At 34.8% G+C, this 23,350-nt stretch overlaps 3 protein-coding genes across 3 annotated transcripts; all 3 read left to right on the forward strand.

The window, feature by feature from the left end:
• The first annotated feature begins 1,682 nt into the window (after positions 1 to 1,682).
• LOC146166712 (uncharacterized) lies at positions 1,683 to 8,416 on the forward strand. Its single transcript, XM_083384705.1, has 2 exons — positions 1,683 to 2,013; positions 7,944 to 8,416. Exons 1-2 carry the CDS (start codon positions 1,683 to 1,685, stop codon positions 8,414 to 8,416), a joined length of 804 nt encoding a protein of 267 aa, XP_083240831.1.
• Positions 8,417 to 12,362: 3,946 nt separating this feature from the next.
• On the forward strand, positions 12,363 to 13,379 carry LOC146166713 (uncharacterized). Its single transcript, XM_083384717.1, has one exon. The coding sequence runs from the start codon at positions 12,363 to 12,365 to the stop codon at positions 13,377 to 13,379; it is 1,017 nt and encodes a 338-aa protein (XP_083240843.1).
• A 2,310-nt stretch (positions 13,380 to 15,689) lies between these two features.
• Positions 15,690 to 16,996, forward strand: LOC146166714 (uncharacterized). The gene is made up of 2 exons (XM_083384728.1): positions 15,690 to 15,703; positions 16,180 to 16,996. The coding sequence occupies exons 1-2, from the start codon at positions 15,690 to 15,692 to the stop codon at positions 16,994 to 16,996; spliced, it is 831 nt and encodes a 276-aa protein (XP_083240854.1).
• The last annotated feature ends 6,354 nt before the right edge of the window (positions 16,997 to 23,350 follow it).

Here is a 23,350-nt window from a genome sequence, read left to right on the forward strand (position 1 = left end):
GAAGCAAACAAAAACTTTTAGGCTTACATTAACTTACCTGAATACGAGGTCGACGGTTCGCTTTGACAACAGATTTGCCGTTGTTTCCTGCTTTATTTGCTTAAATATTATAGTACGTCTGTTTTTCATTTATTATCAAGGATTTAATGCAATTAGTAGTTAGCCAACAAATTTCTCCAGCGGTTTCCCAAATTTTGGACCTGCAACTTTTGGTATTTAAATGAAACACTTGCGGTCTCTTAAAACTACTTAGCGGTCACCCAAACCAAACCTTAAAAAAACCTGTACACCCTTCATCTTCTGGTGTTGGTCCGCGTAGTTCAGTTGGTAGATACATTCCCGGTTAGAGACAGTGCCGATATCGCCGGAAGACGGAGGTCTTAGAACCTCACCAAAGACTATTTTTCCGGATGCAGCAGGCAATAGTCCTATGGTTGTTTCTCGACCTTCTCACAGTAATCTGCATAGCATTCACTTGATATATCGACAGTTACTTTATTACAGTAGTCCAGAGTTTTAGTTTCATTACAAGGTAGTTTTGCGAACAGTTTACAAACGAGAAATACAATTTAACAGCCCCTCTGCCAAATAAATGGCTGATTAATGTTATGGTAATAATGCTTAGCAGGATCCCAAATAGTACGCATGGACATGATGTATACATCACATATTACAGCTACATTATATAGAATTATTGAAGATTTTTAGGATTGCATATTATTGCAAAGTAATCTTGTGAGTCTTAGAAACAAATTACAACAGCAGGTCCCAAAAAAAGAAGGTGTTTTATCCGAAACTCGCTTTATTTATGGTATTCCAAACTGCTGTAAATTCACTCAAAATGTTTTTCTATTACGGTTCAAATGACGCCACATAAAACAGTTGGACTGGTTCAGTTTGTGTGTTTTGTAATTAACCTGATTGCATTCTAATGCTTGTTTTAAGCAAATTACTTTATTATGTTTAGGACGGTTCATTAATTCTTTAAACACGTACGTTGCTAATTTGAATAATTGCCTAAACGTTTGTGTCTTCTTAGAAAATGGTTTCTTAGAATTGCGTAAAGCAAAACGACGATTTTTGATTTTTGTTGCTTGGTCCCTTCATGGTTTTGTATAATTATAATTAAGCGTTTATCAAATCTTATTGTTCAAGTGGCTATGTAACCTGCATTGCCAGGTGCATAAATTGTGTAACTTTCATGTGCCTTATTACCTTATTAAACTTGTTTTTTTGTTGTAAATGTAACGCGTTTATAGTTTACAAGAATCGTTAATTAGAATATTCAGGATAATTTGTTGTTACGAGGTTATGTCGGAACGGCCATCTCTGTTGGGCCGTTAATTTAATAAATCCGTAATAAAGGTATTATCACACATTTTTTGTAACGAAATAAATAAATATGTCAAACAACCATGTTTTTTAAAGATTCAGTTGCCATAACAAATTTGCCATCACGAGAAAAATAACCTCTAAGCGAAGAGTCTGATTGTGAAGGACTAAGTGACTTGGATCAAATGAATACTGCAAATCAAAGCAAAGATCAAAGCAAGAATTTATCAACACAGAATATAGAATTTAGATGCCACGTTTGTGAAAAGGAATTCAAAAATCATTACAAACTAAAACAGCATTTGGCTGGAGTTCACTTCAAGAAACACAAATGCAAAGTCTGTGGGAAAATGTTTGGAACAATTAATGCGCTTGCAATCCACATGCGAATTCACACTGGAGAAAAGCCCTTTAAATGTGCTTATTGCGCAAAATGTTTCCACCTAGCTGCAATCTTGAAAGTACACGAACGAGTTCACACTGGGGAAAGACCGTATGTGTGCAAATATTGTGGAAGATGCTTTGCCCAAGTACGTCATCGTAACGATCACGAAACAATCCACACTGGAATAAAATCTCACCAATGCAAATATTGTGGAAAATGCTTTTCTCAATCAGGAAGCCTCAGAAACCACGAAACAATTCACACTGGGTTACGACCTCACCAATGCAAATATTGTGGTAAATGTTTCAACCTTGCTGCACGTTTTAAATCACACGAAAGAGTTCACACCGGAGAAAAACCTCACGAATGTACAATCTGTGGAAAATGTTTTAGCCAGGCAGGACAAGTTAAAGTTCACGAAAGAATTCACACTGGAGAAAAACCGTACAAATGCAAAGAATGTGGAAGGCATTTCAGCCAGGCATCAAGTCTTGATAGACACAAAAAAACTCACTCTAAAGAAGAAACCTTTTAAAACCAAAACTTGCGACTAGTTTTAAATCTTACAAAAACATTTACGTGTATAACTGTTTTGTAGTATATTAAACATATAAATTGCTTTTCAACAAAAAAAACATAACAATTGCTGTAAAAGTTAAAGAGATCTCTGGAATTGAAGGAGCGTGAATGTGTGCGAGCGTAGAAAATATGTTGATGAACAACTTCGTACGTTGGTCTTTATGCCAATTTAGCTAAAGTAAAATTAAACGACCAGTTCGTAAAACTGCATTACATTTCCAAAATTAATAAAGTTTAAGAATTCTATATTTTTTTACCAACTGGACATCTATATATTTTGAGATATTATTATCGTTAAAACAGTGGCTATAGGTTGTAGAATATTTTTGTAATCCTATTCTTCTTGACGTCACAATAGTGTTAAATAAATAATGGTCCCATACCCACTCCCTACAATTTCTGGCGTTGTTTTGTCCATTTAGCGTACAAAAATATACCTGTAAAATTTATACTTCTATAATAAAATAATTAATAACCAAAACTTCGTAGAATATATAACATAACAATAGTTGTAAATAATTGAAAATATGTCTGCAAATGCGAGTTTCGAACATATATCAAAGTGCAACTGCCTATACCAGTGTTTCTCAACTTTTGACACAAAATTGGGTCTCTACTGCTGTAGTTCACTTGGGTAGATTACTGGGATTGGTTCTAGGCAAGATATAATTAAAATTTAAGAAAACTGAAAAGAGTTGAAATAAAGTTAACAAATACTGGTCTAAATTCTATAATCTATAATGCCATTTTCGCCAAGTTATTAAGGATACCCAAAAATTTCAAATCGAGAAAGTGACAGATTTCTATATCTAGTATGGTTAAATAAATCGTTTGTAATTATCCCTACATTTGGAGAAGTCTTTTTCATTTGCATTTGAAATCTTGCATGCTTTTGAAAATGTAAAAATGGTGGCATGAGCAAAATTTGGAAATCGACATTTCACCGAAGTCAAAACGGGCTTTTTTTCGTAAATTCACCGACGTGCTTCGTAATACCGTTTTCCCCTTCTTGAATTTCTTAAACAATAATCCATTGTAATATTATTTTCATACAAGTAACTGTTAACACTGTACTCAATTTCTAAAATCAAGAAAGTAACAGGTTTCTATATACACAATGGTAAAGTAAAACGTTTGTAATTATTCCCACATTTTATATATATAATTTCTATCAAACAATGTCGTGAATTTTATTTTTTAGATTTTGTAAGTAAAGATAAGCAATCCTGTTGTGTAAACATATACAAAAAAGTATAACATGTTGTTATAAAACGCTGCATGTCAAAGAGGCACATATCAAGGTGATATTAAACTAAACACGCATCTGAGATAGTCGAAGAAATCTCACAATTAATACCAAACTGGAATGACATTACAATGCAAATGTCTCAGTTACTGAAACCTAAAGATTTAAATAAAGTTTATAAATTGGCGTACGTCGGGCATAATGTAAAATAGACCGACACATAACATTTATGTCGGAAAAAACTTAGCAATCGGAAAGTTGTAAGCTATTACTTGCGACTCATTCTTGCAATTTTGCAAGATAAAAGTTAATCTTTGCGTCGTGCGGGTGCAACTAGCGATAAAAACTGTCTTTGTTGGTTGCTGATTAAACCTTCAACGCCTTTTTCGCTTTTCTAATCGCTCTAAAATATTTAATGAATGTCGTCGAACCTTTTTTTTTCTATTACAACATGCCTTTTGGTATTCAAATTTAGATTATGGAGCAAAACTTTTAAAAGCAGTTAACAAGTACGTTTAGTTAGGCTTGCTAAAGTAAAACGAGATACATACCGTTCACCAACCTCACCTATACGTCCTTAGTTTTCCATTATTTTACTTTTAAACAGTTGTTAATGGTAGCGATGGACAGGCTTTGAACTGTGTAACTCTATGTATATCTTTTGCCTTGCGCTTTAATTTTAATTTCTAATGTTTGTTTGAAGCCTTTATTAAACATCAATACTTTACATTGCTTAATTTGACGTCACTATGCACGTGACTGTTGTCTACTGACTCGTGACCAATGACCAAAGAGTGCATTATCGGCGTTTTTCGATGCATTCTACTTTTTAAGACTTATAGAATAGCGGCTTTAATAACCGCGTTGTTTTATCGTGTGTTCTGAGATTTGTAAATATATGCTCAACGAGCAATTTCAACTGAGTAAAAAGGATTTCCTAGAGATATACTGATACGCTATAAGTTCTTGTAATGTACCAGTTAAACGAAACAACTTAGTAATTCCATACATTAAAATCAAGCAGAAACCTATGAGAAAAAATAAACCTAAAAACTGCCAAATGACCCCAACCATGAATAATTTTAAAGTATGTTTGATTTATCCGTTTCAACCCAAAATAGACTACGCTTAATTAATTTGTACATGTAACTATCCATGCCTAACTTAAAACTAGCCATGCGTACATTAAATCAGTTATGCGTTTCGGGCTTGCGAAAACGGAAGTTATGAGTTTCAGAAAAGCTGTGCGATGTTTATAGTTGCATTTCTGTACATTTAGTTTAGCTTATCGCGGTAAAGCGTTTACATTGCTTCTTAAAATTAGGATTTAGTAGTTAAAAAAATGACAGCTATATACGTTGGCGTGGAAAATGCAGATGTGGTTATAATTATATATATATAATATAATGTTAGTGTTTATGTCGCAGCTGCATATGAATCAACCATAGCTACAATATCAAGCCTTCTGTATATCAACACAATTGTCAATCAGGATGCACCATCATTAACCCTGTAGAAGGTTAAAGTATTTTAGTATAAATTTACACATTACGCTCAGTGGCTTATTCAGCAATCTGTAGGTTGTAGGTTCAGAATAGTAATTTGCCCATCCATAGATTTTTGTTTATGCTTTAGATTACAGTATGCTGAAGCTTACGGTATTGTCTACAGTATGCCTGTAAAAAGCAAACAGACTGATGGAATGTCAACAACTTCCGCTGCGTTTTTTAAGTTGTTTGAAAAACTAGCCGCAAAAAAGTATGAAGCAAAATGTTATTAAAGCGAGTTTTAATCCGAAAAGTGTATACCGGTTATTAAACAGGTATAAACTATAGCGAAAAACATGTTTAGCCGATGATATGACGCAATAATAGGAGACGACATTTGGTGAAAGGGCCTAACTGTGTGACCAACAAACTTTTAGTTGCAGTTCTAGCCCTATACACATGCTTTGTTTATTAATATTGTTTACATTGTTGTGGAAAGCAATCAATTTAGTAACACCTGAAGGTGCTAGTATTGCTCCCAACTATAGCAGCTCAGAATGAAAACAATTGCGTCCAAACTTTTATAAGTGATGCTTGAATTACTACTTCTCAGTCACATTAACTGGATGATACAAGCTCATATCGAAACTTCTTAATCGAGATTCTTTCTATCTACCTGAACTTTATGGCTTCGTAATGCATTATCATCACTAAAATATATATTTTAAATCAGTATCAGACTGAAACACCCTAATAGCGTACAAGTTCCAGACTTGTTAGGTTTAGAGACCGCTGTTAGTCTCGTCGCAAAACTCGTTATCAATATACTGGTGTTGTTGCGTGTTTTTATAATTTCATTATAAACCAAGCATTTTGGAAGTTTGGAAAGCTTAGTTGCTAATGAAAGATTTCGGGTACGATAAACGTTTTTTTATGTTAATTGCGCAACTAAATAATAACAGTCTGATCACAGATTTGCGCTTAAGAGGAAAATAAAAATCACGTCACATGAGAAAAGAGGAATTTAAGTTAGTTGCAAAAATGAGCAAAACTATTTATATAATATTAAAGAGTATTCGCCAGAGGTTGTAACTATGCAGCTTCGTATTATTAGTGAGCTTCTTGCTACTTTTTAGAAAGAAAAATTAAAACATGTCAAAAAACCAAAGTGATTTTTCCACGACGGAACTGAAAAAAGAGAGCGATGATGGACTTTCTGATGATTCTGTTGCCACGATTACAGATTGGTCATCACAAGAACATCAACCTGTAATTGAAGAGTCCGATTGTAAAGGACAATGTGGCTCGGACCTAAAGAATACTTCTGAGAAGGATATAAGTAAGGACAATCCAACAAAAAAGAACGAAACTGCAAGCAACGACATTGAGTTCCGTTGCAACATTTGCGAAAAGTTGTTCGAAAAGCGCTTTAAGCTCAATAAACATTTGTCCACATTTCACTTCAAGAAACACAAATGCAAAGTTTGCGAGCAACGTTTTGGATATAAAACCGCACTTGAACGCCATATGCTAATTCACACTGGAGAAAAACCTTTTAAATGCGCTTATTGCGATAAGTGTTTCAACCATGCTCAAAACTTAAAATACCACGAACGAACTCACACTGGGGAAAGACCATATGTGTGCAAATATTGTGGAAAATGTTTCACTCAATCGAATAACCTCAAACAACATAAAATAATACACACTGGAGAAAAACCTTACAAATGTGAAGAATGTGGAAAGTGTTTTATCGGAATATCAAGTCTTAAAAAACATGAAAGAGTTCACACTGGTGAAAAACCGTACAAATGTGAAGAATGTGGAAAGTGTTTTGGCCAGGCAGAACATCTTAAAGGGCATGAAAGAGTTCATACTGGACAAAAACCTTTCAAATGTAAAGAATGTGGAAAGTGTTTTAGCCAAACAGGAAATTTTAATAGGCATAAAGTAACTCACATTGGAGAAAAACCTTACGAATGCAAAGAATGTGGAAAGTGTTTTGGCCAGGCAGGATATCTTAAAGAGCATGAAAGAATTCACACTGGAGAAAGACCGTACAAATGTGAAGAATGTGGAAAGTGTTTTAGCCAGACATCACATATTAATAGACACAAAAGAATGCACTCTAAAGAAGAAAAAACGTTTGAAAACAAAATAAATGATTAATTTTAAATCTTACAAAATATATACGTGAAATTTTTTTTGTAATTTATTAAACATAAAAATTGCAAATTATATCCTTATAGGAAATGAAACACAATGGTTGTAAACAATTTAAAAAATATGTGCAACATTGAGGGAATATGAATATTGCGCGAGCTTGGAACATATATCGATTGGTAACTTCCTGTTATGAACTTTAAGCCACTTCAAGTAGAAAAGACAGATCACTAAATACTAATGTATTCAATATATCCATAATGTAAAACAATTCTATATTTTTACCCGCCAAACGTCTATATATTTTGAACTATTATTATTGTTACATGAGTTGTTTAATTAGGGGAATCTTTATTTAATTTTTCCGTCGCAATGGTGTTCAATAAACGTTTGTACTTATCCCTATATTCCATTTATATGTAAAATGCGTTGCAAGGGCAGTCATGACTTTTACATTTTGGAATATTAAATCAAACTCTAGATTTACCGCGTTGTAGACATATCTAGAATTACCACGAGCGATAAAAATGACCGTTTGTCTAATAAAAGAATTGCATAATATTTTGGCTTAATTCCATGCTATAAGTTTGTTTTAACTATAAAGTGATATAATTCATTTTCGGATCCATTACACTATTATGTTTGGAGTTCGGGAATAATCTTCATAGGCCATATTTACCAATTAGTGCATTATAGCCCTTTTTTTAGTGCATTATATAACCTGTTTCTTAGGCAAAATGTTTCCACCTAGCTGCAATCTTGAAAGTACACGAACGAGTTCACACTGGGGAAAGACCGTATGTGTGCAAATATTGTGGAAGATGCTTTGCCCAAGTACGTCATCGTAACGATCACGAAACAATCCACACTGGAATAAAATCTCACCAATGCAAATATTGTGGAAAATGCTTTTCTCAATCAGGAAGCCTCAGAAACCATGAAACAATTCACACTGGGTTGAAACCTCACCAATGCAAATATTGTGGAAAATGTTTCAACCTTGCTGCACGTTTTAAATCACACGAAAGAGTTCACACCGGAGAAAAACCTCACGAATGTACAATCTGTGGAAAATGTTTTAGCCAGGCAGGACAAGTTAAAGTTCACGAAAGAATTCACACTGGAGAAAAACCGTACAAATGCAAAGAATGTGGAAGGCATTTCAGCCAGGCATCAAGTCTTGATAGACACAAAAAAACTCACTCTAAAGAAGAAACCTTTTAAAACCAAAACTTGCGACTAGTTTCAAATCTTACAAAAACATTTACGTGTATAACTGTTTTGTAGTATATTAAACATATAAATTGCTTTTCAACAAAAAAAACATAACAATTGCTGTAAAAGTTAAAGAGATCTCTGGAATTGAAGGAGCGTGAATGTGTGCGAGCGTAGAAAATATGTTGATGAACAACTTCGTACGTTGGTCTTTATGCCAATTTAGCTAAAGTAAAATTAAACGACCAGTTCGTAGAACTGCATTACATTTCCAAAATTAATAAAGTTTAAGAATTCTATATTTTTTTACCAACTGGACATCTATATATTTTGAGATATTATTATCGTTAAAACAGTGGCTATAGGTTGAAGAATATTTTTGTAATCCTATTCTTCTTGACGTCACAATAGTGTTAAATAAATAATGGTCCCATACCCACTCCCTACAATTTCTGGCGTTGTTTTGTCCATTTAGCGTACAAAAATATACCTGTAAAATTTATACTTCTATAATAAAATAATTAATAACCAAAACTTCGTAGAATATATAACATAACAATAGTTGTAAATAATTGAAAATATGTCTGCAAATGCGAGTTTCGAACATATATCAAAGTGCAACTGCCTATACCAGTGTTTCTCAACTTTTGACACAAAATTGGGTCTCTACTGCTGTAGTTCACTTGGGTAGATTACTGGGATTGGTTCTAGGCAAGATATCATTAAAATTTGAGAAAACTGAAAAGAGTTGAAAAAAAGTTGACAAATACTGGTCTAAATTCTATAATCTATAATGCCATTTTCGCCAAGTTATTAAGGATACCCAAAAATTTCAAATCGAGAAAGTAACAGATTTCTATATCTTGTATGGTTAAATAAATCGTTTGTAATTATCCCTACATTTGGAGAAGTCTTTTTCATTTGCATTTGACATCTTGCATGCTTTTGAAATGCAAAAATGGTGGCATGAGTAAAATTTAAAAATCGACATTTCACCGAAGTCAAAACGGGCTTTTTTTCGTAAATTCACCGACGTGCTTCGTAATACCGTTTTCCCCTTCTTGAATTTCTTAAACAATAATCCATTGTAATATTATTTTCATACAAGTAACTGTTAACACTGTACTCAATTTCTAAAATCAAGAAAGTAACAGGTTTCTATATACACAATGGTAAAGTAAAACGTTTGTAATTATTCCCACATTTTATATATATAATTTCTATCAAACAATGTCGTGAATTTTATTTTTTAGATTTTGTAAGTAAAGATAAGCAATCCTGTTGTGTAAACATATACAAAAAAGTATAACATGCAGTTATAAAACGCTGCATGTTAAAGAGGCACATATCAAGATGATACTAAACTAAACACGCATCTGAGATAGTCGAAGAAATCTCACAATTAATACCAAACTGGAATGACATCATAATGCAAATGTCTCAGTTACTGAAACCTAAAGATTTAAATAAAGTTTATAAATTGGCGTACGTCGGGCATAATGTAAAATAGACCGACACATAATATTTATGTCGGAAAAAACTTAGCAATCGGAAAGTTGTGAGCTATTACTTGCGACTCATTCTTGCAATTTTGCAAGATAAAAGTTTATCTTTGCGTCGTGCGGGTGCAACTAGCGATAAAAACTGTCTTTGTTGGTTGCTGATTAAACCTTCAACGCCTTTTTCGCTTTTCTAATCGCTCTAAAATATTTAATGAATGTCGTCGAACCTTTTTTTTTCTATTACAACATGCCTTTTGGTATTCAAATTTAGATTATGGAGCAAAACTTTTAAAAGCAGTTATTAGTACGTTTAGTTAGGCTTGCTAAAGTAAAACGAGATACATACCGTTCACCAGCCTCACACCTATACGTCCTTAGTTTTCCATTATTTTACTTTTAAACAGTTGTTAATGATATCGATGGACAGGCTTTGAACTGTGTAACTCTATGTATATCTGTTGCCTTGCGCTGTAATTTTAATGTCTAATGCTTGTTTGAATCCTTTATTAAACATTAATACTCTACATTGCTTAACTTGACGTCACTATGCACGTGACTGTTGTCTACTGACTCGTGACCAATGACCAAAGAGTGCATTATCGACGTTTTTCGATGCATTCTACTTTTTAAGACTTATGGAATAGCGGCTTTAATAACCGCGTTGTTTTATCGTGTGTTCTGAGATTTGTAAATATATGCTCAACGAGCAATTTCAACTGAGTAAAAAGGATTTCCTAGAGATATACTGATACGCTATAAGTTCTTGTAATGTACCAGTTAAACGAAACAACTTAGTAATTCCATACATTAAAATCAAGCAGAAACCTATGAGAAAAAATAAACCTAAAAACTGCCAAATGACCCCAACCATGAATAATTTTAAAGTATGTTTGATTTATCCGTTTCAACCCAAAATAGACTACGCTTAATTAATTTGTACATGTAACTATCCATGCCTAACTTAAAACTAGCCATGCGTACATTAAATCAGTTATGCGTTTCGGGCTTGCGAAAACGGAAGTTATGAGTTTCAGAAAAGCTGTGCGATGTTTATAGTTGCATTTCTGTACATTTAGTTTAGCTTATCGCGGTAAAGCGTTTACATTGCTTCTTAAAATTAGGATTTAGTAGTTAAAAAAATGACAGCTATATACGTTGGCGTGGAAAATGCAGATGTGGTTATAATTATATATATATAATATAATGTTAGTGTTTATGTCGCAGCTGCATATGAACCCCATATGAACCAACCATAGCTACAATATCAAGCCTTCTGTATATCAACACAATTGTCAATCAGGATGCACCATCATTAACCCTGTAGAAGGTTAAAGTATTTTAGTATAAATTTACACATTACGCTCAGTGGCTTATTCAGCAATCTGTAGGTTGTAGGTTCAGAATAGTAATTTGCCCATCCATAGATTTTTGTTTATGCTTTAGATTACAGTATGCTAAAGCTTACGGTATTGTCTACAGTATGCCTGTAAAAAGCAAACAGACTGATGGAATGTCAACAACTTCCGCTGCGTTTTTTAAGTTGTTTGAAAAACTAGCCGCAAAAAAGTATGAAGCAAAATGTTATTAAAGCGAGTTTTAATCCGAAAAGTGTATACCGGTTATTAAACAGGTATAAACTATAGCGAAAAACATGTTTAGCCGATGATATGACGCAATAATAGGAGACGACATTTGGTGAAAGGGCCTAACTGTGTGACCAACAAACTTATAGTTGCAGTTCTAGCCCTATACACATGCTTTGTTTATTAATATTGTTTACATTGTTGTGGAAAGCAATCAATTTAGTAACACCTGAAGGTGCTAGTATTGCTCCCAACTATAGCAGCTCAGAATGAAAACAATTGCGTCCAAACTTTTATAAGTGATGCTTGAATTACTATACTTCTCAGTCACATTAACTGGATGATACAAGCTCATATCGAAACGTCTTAATCGAGATTCTTTCTATCTACCTGAACTTTATGGCTTCGTAATGCATTATCATCACTAAAATATATATTTTAAATCAGTATCAGACTGAAACACCCTAATAGCGTACAAGTTCCAGACTTGTTAGGTTTAGAGACCGCTGTTAGTCTCGTCGCGATATTCGTTATCAATATAATAGTGTTGTTGCGTTTTTTCTTATAATTTCATTATAAACCAAGTATTTGGTGCAAGCTTGGAAAGCTTAGTTGCTAATGAAAGATTTCGGGTACGATAAACGTTTTTTTATGTTAATTGCGCAACTAAACAATAACATTCTGATCACAGATTTGCGCTTAAGAGGAAAATACAAATCACGTCACATGAGAAAAGAGGAATTTAAGTTAGTTGCAAAAATGAGCAAAACTATTTATATAATATTAAAGAGTATTCGCCAGAGGTTGTAACTATGCAGCTTCGTATTATTAGTGAGCTTCTTGCTACTTTTTAGAAAGAAAAATTAAAACATGTCAAAAAACCAAAGTGATTTTTCCACGACGGAACTGAAAAAAGAGAGCGATGATGGACTTTCTGATGATTCTGTTGCCACGATTACAGATTGGTCATCACAAGAACATCAACCTGTAAGTGAAGAGCCCGATTGTAAAGGACAATGTGGCTTGGACCTAAAGAATACTTCTGAGAAGGATATAAGTAAGGACAATCCAACAAAAAAGAACGAAACTGCAAGCAACGACATTGAGTTCCGTTGCAACATTTGCGAAAAGTTGTTCGAAAAGCGCTTTAAGCTCAATAAACATTTGTCCACATTTCACTTCAAGAAACACAAATGCAAAGTTTGCGAGCAACGTTTTGGATATCAAACTGCACTTGAACGCCATATGCTAATTCACACTGGAGAAAAACCTTTTAAATGCGCTTATTGCGATAAATGTTTCAACCATGCTCAAAACTCAAAATACCACGAACGAACTCACACTGGGGAAAGACCATATGTGTGCAAATATTGTGGAAAATGTTTCACTCAATCGAATAACCTCAAACAACATAAAATAATACACACTGGAGAAAAACCTTACAAATGCAAAGAATGTGGAAAGTGTTTTATCGGAATATCAAGTCTTAAAAAACATCAAAGAGTTCACACTGGAGAAAAACCGTACAAATGTGAAGAATGTGGAAAGTGTTTTGGCCAGGCAGGACATCTTAAAGGGCATGAAAGAGTTCATACTGGACAAAAACCTTTCAAATGCAAAGAATGTGGAAAATGTTTTAGCCAGACAGGAAATTTTAATAGGCATAAAGTAACTCACACTGGAGAAAAACCTTACGAATGCAAAGAATGTGGAAAGTGTTTTGGCCAGGCAGGATATCTTAAAGAGCATGAAAGAATTCACACTGGAGAAAGACCGTACAAATGCAACGAATGTGGAAAATGTTTTAGCCAGACATCACATCTTAATAGACACAAAAGAATGCACTCTAAAGAAAAAAAAACGTTTAAAAACAAAACAAATGATTAATTTTAAATCTTACAAAATATATACGTGAAATTTTTTTTTGTAATTTATTAAACATAAAAATTGCAAATTATATCCTTATAGGAAATGAAACACAATGGTTGTAAACAATTTAAAAAATATGTGCAACATTAAGGGAATATGAATATTGCGCGAGCTTGGAACATATATCGATTGGTAACTTCCTGTTATGTACTTTAAGCCACTTCAAGTAGAAAAGACAGATTACTAAATACCGATGTATTCAATATATCCATAATGTAAAACAATTCTATATTTTTACCCGCCAAACGTCTATATATTTTGAACTATTATTATCGTTACAAGAGTTGTTTAATTAGGGGAATCTTTATTTAATTTTTCCGTCGCAATGGTGTTCAATAAACGTTTGTACTTATCCCTATATAGCATTTATATGTAAAATGCGTTGCAAGGGCAGTCATGACTTTTACATTTCGGAATATTAAATCAAACTCTAGATTTACCGCGTTGTAGACATATCTAGAATTACCACGAGCGATAAAAATGACCGTTTGTCCAATAAAATAATTGCATAATATTTTAGCTTAATTCCATGCTATAAGTTTGTTTTAACTATGAGGAGACTTGAATCTTAGTGGAAGTGATATAATTCATTTTCGGATCCATTACACTATTATGTTTGGAGTTCGGGAATTAACTTCATAGGCCATATTTACCAATTACTGTATTATAGGTCTTTTTTTAGTTCATTATATAACCTGCTTCTTAGGTCCGTAAAGGGAATTTGTTTTTTGTTTGTTTTCTGTACAACTATCATGGACATTGAAATGGATTAAAACCAATTAGTTTGTAAATAGGCTAAAAGTTTTATTTATTTTTTGTTGGTTGTTGCATGGACCACAAGCAGCTATCCAAGAGCAGCCACACACGAACCAAAAAATTAGCAGCGCTCGGCGCAACCACCATTCATTTTTCGCCCGAATTGTACATTTTTCGCAACTTAATCTACAGCATCCACAACATATTTTTGTAATTTTATTTAGTTGACAGTTCACAGTAGTTTGAAATGACTTTCTCTTTCTGCTTCCGTCAACCATCGAATTGTGATGCGAATTGCTGCCTGGAAATTATGAACTCGCAAGTAACTAAGTGTTACCAGCTACTGAAGCAATTTTGCTAAGGTTGTTTTGAAATAAGAACAACAAAAAGCGATTTTAATCGTGAAGGAATTAGAATTTGCTATCCAGTCGAAATGACCGTTGTCGGTAAATCGCAGTAAATCGATTTCCATCTCATACCGTGATTTTTCTAATAAACTAAGTAATTTTGTAAAAGGTGGCCAAGGCTTAAGAAAAGTCGGAAAGTTTCAATATTCTAACAGTTACCTAAGCGAGATATAAACGATTACAAATGAAAACTTTTAAAATGACCGCACCAACATAAAGGTTGTATTGTAAGGCTATATATGTGTATTTGACTATACGATGTAATTTCCAAAACAGTTGTTTAGTGGCATATAAAGGACAATGGTTGTATTGTGTATGTTTCCCCGAGCCGTAATGCCCTCGTGTTAAAATGTTAAGCCGTACTGTTGCGTGAAAATATTCACAAAATTCTTTTCTGACAATACACGAAAAGCATAGACTTTGTTATTCCATTATTGTGAAGTTGTTTAGAACACTTTAGATTGTAAGTGTCTGTTAAAAACTGCCAAGTGATTATTCACAACACAGTGATTTACATATTATATATTACGTTGCTTCTTACTGTTAAAAAACTACACTAACACTGCAAAACCAGTCATACGTTTTGGACCTGAGAAAGCGGAAGTAATTGGTTCCAGACAAGCTGTACAATGCGCATAGTTCTACTTCTGTAATGCGTGCAGAGACTTGTGTTTGGAATGCGCCCTTTGCAGTTGAATACCGACATCGGCTGAGCAACGGTGGTTGTAAGCATTTTTATCAACACAGCACAGCTGTTGAACGTATTTTAAGTATTGAGATGTAAGAGTAATTAATAATAATAATAGTTGAATACTGGAATGTACCGTATAAAACTACCAGAAAACTAACGCAAAATGCAGCAGAAAAATAAGTTATGAACTAATACGATTTATGGTCCATTACCTATGCTTATTGCATTTATACATGAGAGATATTATTTACGAGTAGCCTATAGTGTTTTCACAGTGCTGATTTATGTGATGCCGGTCAAGCAGTAAACAGTCTAGCCGGATGTCAACAAACTGACCACTGCGTTTATCCCTAGTTGTTTATTTTGACTTTGCCACCGTCGATAAATTGACTTGTTTTCTAATATAGGTGATATATGAACACGAGAAAGTATGTGACAAGACATACTTGTTTATTTTTTATACGTCCGTCGGGGGGGGGGGGGGGGTCAATTAAGATGACGTCACTGACCAAAGGGGACATATAAACTAGGGGAGCACAATTTCAATGCTTTCAGGGATTTGCGAACAACTTAATAAATGGCGATTAGAATGACAGTAAAAGTTATTAGAAGCAGCATATACATGCCTTTAAATGTATTGTAATAAATTAGGTCGGCGTTCCTTATATTGATAAACAGAACATAAGCTAATTTCTATTTTAAAGGTGAAAAAATATTTTACTACAAAGAAAAAATATTTTACTTCTACTTTTGTTTAAGTAGAAGACTCAATTTACGGAAGAAAAAGTGACTTGGTTCAAATGGAAAGTCAAATGAAAATTGGCCATAATAACACTGAGTTCCGATGTCACGTTTGTGAAAAATGTTTTAAAAATAGAAAACTGCTAAACACCCATTTGTCCAGGATTCACTTCAAGAAACACAAATGCGAGGTTTGTGGAAAACTCTTTGGAGCTCTAACTAATTTTAACTACCACATGAGGATTCACACTGGAGAAAAACCTTTTAAATGTATTTATTGCTCTAAAAGGTTCAGTCGATCTGATACCCTTAAATCACACGAACTAATTCACACTGGGGAAAAACCATACGAGTGTAAATATTGTAAAAAATGTTTTACCCAGGTAGGAATTGTTAAAGTTCACGAAAGAATTCATACTGGAGAAACACCTTACAAATGTAAAGTTTGTGAAAAATGGTTCAGCCGGAAGGGAGATCTTAACAGACATAAAATAATTCACACTGGAGAAAAACCTTACGAATGCAAAGTTTGTGGAAAATGTTTTAGTCATTCGGGAAGTCTCATGAAACATAAAATAACTCACACTGGAATAAAACCTTACAAATGCAAATATTGTGGAAAATGTTTCAGCCAGGCAGGAAGCCGCAAAGTTCACGAAAGAATTCACACTGGAGAGAAACCTTTTAAATGTAAAGAGTGTGGAAAATGTTTTAGCCATGCAGGAAGTCTTAAAGATCATAAAAGAACTCACACTGGAATAAAACCTTACAAATGCAAATATTGTGGAAAATGTTTCAGCCAGGCAGGAGGTCGCAACGTTCACGAAAAAATTCACACCGAAGAGAAACCTTTTAAATTTAAAGAATGTGGAAAATGTTTCAGCCACGCAGGAAACCTCATCAGATCTCACAAAATAACTCACACCGGAGAAAAAGTTGTTAATGTGGGAAGTGCAAAGAATGTGGAGAATGCAATATAAAGAAATGCAAATAAACACTGTTCTATAAAAAGGTAATGTAAATATTGCACGAGCACGTGGATGCCCCACCAAATTGTACATTTTGGATATTTCAACTATTTACGTAAAAGTATTTTTCAAATTTCGCGCGATTCCGGATGCGTTCCAAGTAGGCTATGTCTAACCCAGTGGTTTTCAACCTTTACCCGCTTAAATAGGCTCTCAACTCTTGTGCCCCTCTGCTTTTAAAAATTCCCAGTATTGTATTTAACGTCTTTTCACTTTTTTTTCTTTTGGGCAAAATACAGTCATAAATAACAAATTCAGTCAGTAATCAACGAACAAATGCACCTACTTTTTAAAACAGGGGTTCCCAACCTTTTTACGATCTCGTACCCCTTGGGACACTCTGTACTGCCACGCGTACCACTTCGTTTAGAACAGTGGTTTCTAACCAATTTTCTGCCGCGCCCCTTTGATAATTGTTCTGTTCCTTGCGCCACCCTTAGATATTAAACAATAAAACAAAAGAGATTCGGTATTTTTAAAAGTTAACTTTTCCTGGCGCGAAGCGCGAAATAAATTGCGTTTATTTGGTTTGTATTGGCTAAACTTTAATTTGGGAGACACAAAAGTTGCTCGTGCCCGAAGGCTATTTACTGCAAATAACATTAAAAATTGGTGCAAAAATGTCTGAGTTCCCCCCAATTAGTGATGCGTAAAAAAAAGTAATTCGTAGTTCGCGCAAAGCGCAAAATGTTTACGTAGTTTTGATGTTAAAATTGACAAAACCAAGTTTGTGGAGAAGGTGGATCTTCTTCAACTTTATCATACTGTTCTGATTAAACACAGCCCCAATAGACAGTAATAAGTAGCAAATATTGATCCAAAATTCGATAAACTATATTAAACATAAGTAACCTCGAAGTTCGCAATTCGCAAAATTATGATTTTTTTTTTCAGTTTCTTTTCTAAACATGTCTAATTTTGATGTTATGCATAGGGCGGCATACAAGCATATTTAATGCCTATCGCAAAGTGAAACTGAAAAACTCAGTATAAAAAGTTAAATATTGGAAGGTAGACCTTGCGCCTACCTACGAATTGCTTGGCGCCCCCTAGGGCCCACTGTCCCACAGCGTTGTACGGCTATTTAAAGCAACTGTGCTCCTTGTTGACAATTGACATGACCTGTATTTCGAAGATCGTAATGGTACAAAACAACGAGAATAGTTACGTAACAATGAATAAGCTTCAGGAGTTTTTTTGTAAAACAACAAATAAACAAAATATAAAAGTTGTGCACCAGGTTTTTAAAAACAAAAAACTTCTCGCGTATTACCTGAAAACCTTCGCCTACCACAGGTTGGGATCCCCTGTTCTAAATAGTAACAAATTAACTTAGTTAGTCATTACCAAGTTGTTCTTAGATTCCGCCAAGGTATTTGTTATATTCCATTCTGTTTTGTGCAGAGCCAACCGATATCACACCATTCGATGAGATGATTTTTGATGTTCGTTTTATTGATGCGTTAGTATATTACTTGACAAATAAGCTGTGCATAACCTCGCTGAATATTGGCCTAAAATTAACCTGAGGTAATCCTGCAGCGTGTGTTTTCCTATGGAATGTTTCTTATGCAACTAAACGCCCTTTAAGGAAATTGCAAAATCGTTTCACCTGGCATTACACGTTATAGTTGCTTGCCCAACCGCATTTTCCGGATACTTATAGGCGAAGGGTATCAGCAAGTAATTGGCCGCCCTAAAATGGATAGTAGCCTTCTCTCTCTCGTGTGCTTTAGCGTTTAATTTGTTGGTTAGAGTTGTGCCGAGCTACAAGGTGCGGTCTTTTGTGTGCTAAAGCGAGTGGTAAATTAAGTAGAGTTGGGTCAAAGTTTATAACCTCTGGTAGGAATCAGAAATAAGAAGTCTCGGGGACCTTATAATATTCCCCTAACATCATCCTAAACCCACTACACAGTGGTTTTCAACATTTCATTAGTTGTGACCCTTTCCATGGGCTAAAAATAATGACATAACAGTAAAAGAAATATATATCGTTGAAAGTAATGCATAACCTCAAAAGAGCAAAAAGAAAATGCGTTTAACTGGGTATTAATAAAGCAAAATACTCTTGTTCCCCTGAAGAGTGCTCCGTGCCCCCCTCGGAGCCAGGGCCACGGAGAAACGCTGATCTAGGGGGTCGCGACCCCAGGTTGGGAACTACTGGTTTAAAGGGTTGAGGTCAAAGGTTAATTAGATCAACAGTCTAAAATAAAACTCACAAATGATCGCTTGGAATAAAAACACAAATTCCTGGGTATGTTTACATTGGTTTAGTACTAGGATTATAAACCACCCACCAATAAATATATTAACATGACTTTATAGCTTATTACAGAGTTGAGGATTTTTTGACACTGGCTGTTATCATTTTAGAAATTACGTTGATTAAGAAAGATGTGCTTTAGTTCCACAAGAAACCTCTTAACAAACATGTATAAGGATACGCATTAGGCAATGCACATGTACAGTGCCGTGTTTTGCATTCGTTGGCGTTTCAACGAAAATTTGAACATTACGTTATATTTCGGCGCGTGGAAAGGTTATTCGGTTCATGCTGTTTTACATTTCGAAACAGCGGTAATCAAGAAAGCTTGTGCTTCAATTTACAAGAAATCGTTTAACAAATCTGTAAAAGGCCTACGCATTAATCAATACACATTACAGTGCTGTTGTTTTTCATTTGTTGGCATTTAGAGTCACTTCTCGGAAGTGAAGGCCTCACGATCCGACTGTTAGTGACGCAAATAAACAACAGACGCCGAATATAGAAACGCTAAGCTAATACAATGAACAGCGATGAATGTGCACACTACATTCTTATTAACAACAACCGGTTCAAAAACAAAAATCACTTTGTATTACACCTGTGCATTAAACGTTGTTTCACTCCAATTTACAAAAATATCGTGCATGTGTTTCTAACTAATTTCAATTTATAGAACAGTACAATTAGTATTGGAAAATGGATAAATAAATGAAGCAATAAATACCCAGTGAATGTAATTAGAGAAACTATTAAGTATACGATATTGCTTTCAAATGGAACGTTTTATATTGAGTAGTAAGACATCGTTTTAAAAAAGGTATCCACGACGAGCAATAGACTTGGACGTATTTAACTTTACGTCAAAAAAAAACAAGATTCAATTTTAACTTTTCATTTAAATTTCGAATTACTGTTCGTGAAAATATCCATCGAAATTATATCGAACACTGATTTTGTGCAAAAAATACTTAAAAAATGGTAGGAAATTGTCAACTGGTTGTTTTGGATTCGATATGTGACGTTTATTGTAGTTTTCAGTTGAAGATTATGAGAGAAGTTTGCTGTATATAAGATTATCCAAGTATTGTTACAACATTGTAATATATAACTTAGTTTGAGTTGAACTATATTGTTTTTGATAAAATTAAGGTTTAGATTGGAAACCCAAACAACGACCTACATTCAATCACCAAACAAATGAAACCACGATAACACTAGCAAAGAAAAGATATTTAACCATAAAGTAAGGGTGGTTATCAACGTGGAAAAATGTAATTACAAAAACACACAAAAAAACTGAAAAAAAACAACCATTAAAATAAACACAATAATGTGGGTTAATATGCATTAAAATCATAGTTGTTTTTTAAGTTGATTGGAGTTTCGTCTGGAAAATTAATTGTTTAAATTTTATGAACCAAACCACACGACAAAGCTGTCATAAAATATTAGTAAAGTGTACTAAATGAAAAGGATAATTCAGCTATAAAATAAAGATGCGGAAAATTTAAATAAACAAAGGAATATAGATTAACAGGCATTAAAATTCTGTTTTTAAAACTCAAATTTCAAGTGACGTTTGACAAAATCACAACAGTTTTAGATTTAGACAGTGTTTAACGTACGGCCGTCGATGAATCATTGTGCTGCCTTTAACACATATTTGAATAAGAATGTGTTGGCGGCCGTTCACGTGCTGGCATGGGTTAATGGTTGATAGGCTAAATAGAGATTAGAATTTTTTACGACTGATGCCAAAAATATCAGTGTACAATATGTGTAACAATCTGATTGGGGATGTCACATAAAGATAAAATAAAAAATGATGATACATAAATAACTACTGAGTAGGCATGTGGTATGCGAGTTGTGAGTGGAATCAAGGCACAATTTTCGGACAGGTTTTTAGTTATAGAAAGTCGTGGTTTAACGAATAAGATTGTGTGAGTGTTTTTGGAACTATTGGAAATGGAGAGAAAATGTCCATACACAAAAAAAATCTGTATTTAGTTTTCAGGCCAAACACACCAAAAAGGATTAAATCCTAAACCACAGACAGTAGGCCCGGTGCCCCAGGGCAAGAACTTGGTACCGCTCTGGAACTGCATGCGCGCCGTTTCGGCGATCAGCCGCTTAGCTGCGTCACGTGTTACATTGAAAAAACAATAATTACACCCAATAAAGACTTTTATTTTCGATTAGACTATATTTTAGTTCTATATTTTTGCCCGAGATCATTAGAGAACAGCAAGTATACGTTTAACAATGTTCTATGACGTTTCGTTGTGACTTAACTTTCTATAGTCATCCCTAAAAAAATTACTGGTGGCCGTAAGATCAATAAAGACGGTCAATGCAGCCGTCATCAGCTAAAATGTTGGGCACCCTTTACGAAATGTAAATAAAATGTTCATTACAAAAAAATTGTCTTTTCATTGTCGGTTATTTATAAAAAGAGGTAAATATTTCAAGACTGGGCTCTTGCATTTTGTGCGTTGGGACGATTCGGCCCCACAGGAATCGGGGCTTGTGGGCGGTTTTGGCAGCACTTCAGTTTCTTGACGATCACGCTGTTTCGGATGCAATAGACGATGAAGATTGCAATTCCCTGCAGCCCGTTGATCGACGTGTGGATGTACCTCAGCACAAGTGACGTCACTGCATTTCCTAGACCTGTCGCAACAACAAGGCGGCTGGTTATTTCGGATGTTACGTCGTCTTTATGTGGATGGTTTTTCCATAACACTATAAGCAACACTCTTCACAAGTAAGCATGCAAAATCACGGTATATAAACATATAATATAGCTTTATACAAACGTACAAAATTATCTTATATAAATGTGCAAATCACTTTATACAAAGGGGGGGGGGGGGGTCAGCACATTGCTAATCCCACCACCCCTGAGGTACCTGAGCCCTAAAAAAAATCACTTTGTGCAAACGTGCAAAATCACTTTGTACCTGTGAGGAATCCAAGGCCCCAGCTCGATCCGAGAACCAGCATGACGAAGACGAAGGAAGAAATGAACTTTTTTGCATTTTCCATCTCTTCTCCTTGTCTCCGCTCCTCCTTTCCCCTGAATGGGAGCGCTGCATAAGCGGTGAGGAGAGAAGCCAAGAAGTTCACCACAAGAACAATACCGAGCGGGGCAGTCACCGAGAGAATGTACACCAATGTACCAGGATCCAACCAGCATCTGGCGTATTTCAGAATTCCCTGAAGGTGGAATATTACTGTTTAAAGGCATAAACATTGAACACCAGTTTATATTGATTCCGCAGTAATTAATCTAATTAAACCTACGAGCAATTTTAAGTCACCATATATGCTTTTACAGCTTGCTGCAATTTAATTTTCTTGATTTCTTACCTGTTGATATTGGTGGCACTTTTCGTAGTGGGTGCTGGGCTTTATGTAGTCTCCCGAATACAGCAGACCGACGGCGAGCGCCGAGCCAACTATCAGGGCTGGAACGAACCATCCCAGCGTCAAGAACGCTCTGTTTCTCTTCTCGGGATCTTGGGCACGAAAGCTTGCTGGAAACTTGAAAGCTATTATCATCCGGATTCCATCGAACATGAACCAGTTGCCTATATGATAATAAAACGTATATTTGTGTTCGGCTGTTTTAGGTGTTTGCTTTTCAGTTATTGGATAAATTATTAGTAATATTTTTGTGCTTCATTTCGTGTCACATGACAGAATAGCTAGCTAAAGAATTTTTTTGAAAGACTGTTAATGTTTCGCTGTAGATTAGGCCGGAAAGGGATTTTCAAACAAGCGTTAATTACCTGTAGCAAGAAGGAAGTAGTGAATGGCGGCCGTTAGAATGAGGCACATGGTGTCGTTGTTTACAGCGGCATCATGAACAAGATTGGCCACATGCAATAATGTAAGGGCGATGGCGACGTTAAGCTGAATGAGAGTACGGTCGCTGTTGATCTCGCGTTTGTGAATGCTCAGGAGTACGATGGTGGCGACGAGGAACGCGACCGAAATCGATTCGCAAACGTACGAGAATATCTGTAAAATAAAAT

Source organism: Ascidiella aspersa, chromosome 1, assembly GCF_963924565.1.
Source record: "Ascidiella aspersa chromosome 1, kaAscAspe10.2, whole genome shotgun sequence".
NCBI lineage: Eukaryota > Metazoa > Chordata > Ascidiacea > Phlebobranchia > Ascidiidae > Ascidiella > Ascidiella aspersa.

Coding starts and splice junctions, on each gene's coding strand:
- LOC146166712 (XM_083384705.1), top strand. CDS start 1,683: ATGTTTGGAACAATTAATGCGCTTGCAATCCACATGCGAATTCACACT. Junction 2,014..7,943: donor TCACCAATGCAAATATTGTG/GTAAATGTTTCA, acceptor GTTTCCACCTAG/CTGCAATCTTGAAAGTACAC.
- LOC146166713 (XM_083384717.1), top strand. CDS start 12,363: ATGTCAAAAAACCAAAGTGATTTTTCCACGACGGAACTGAAAAAAGAG.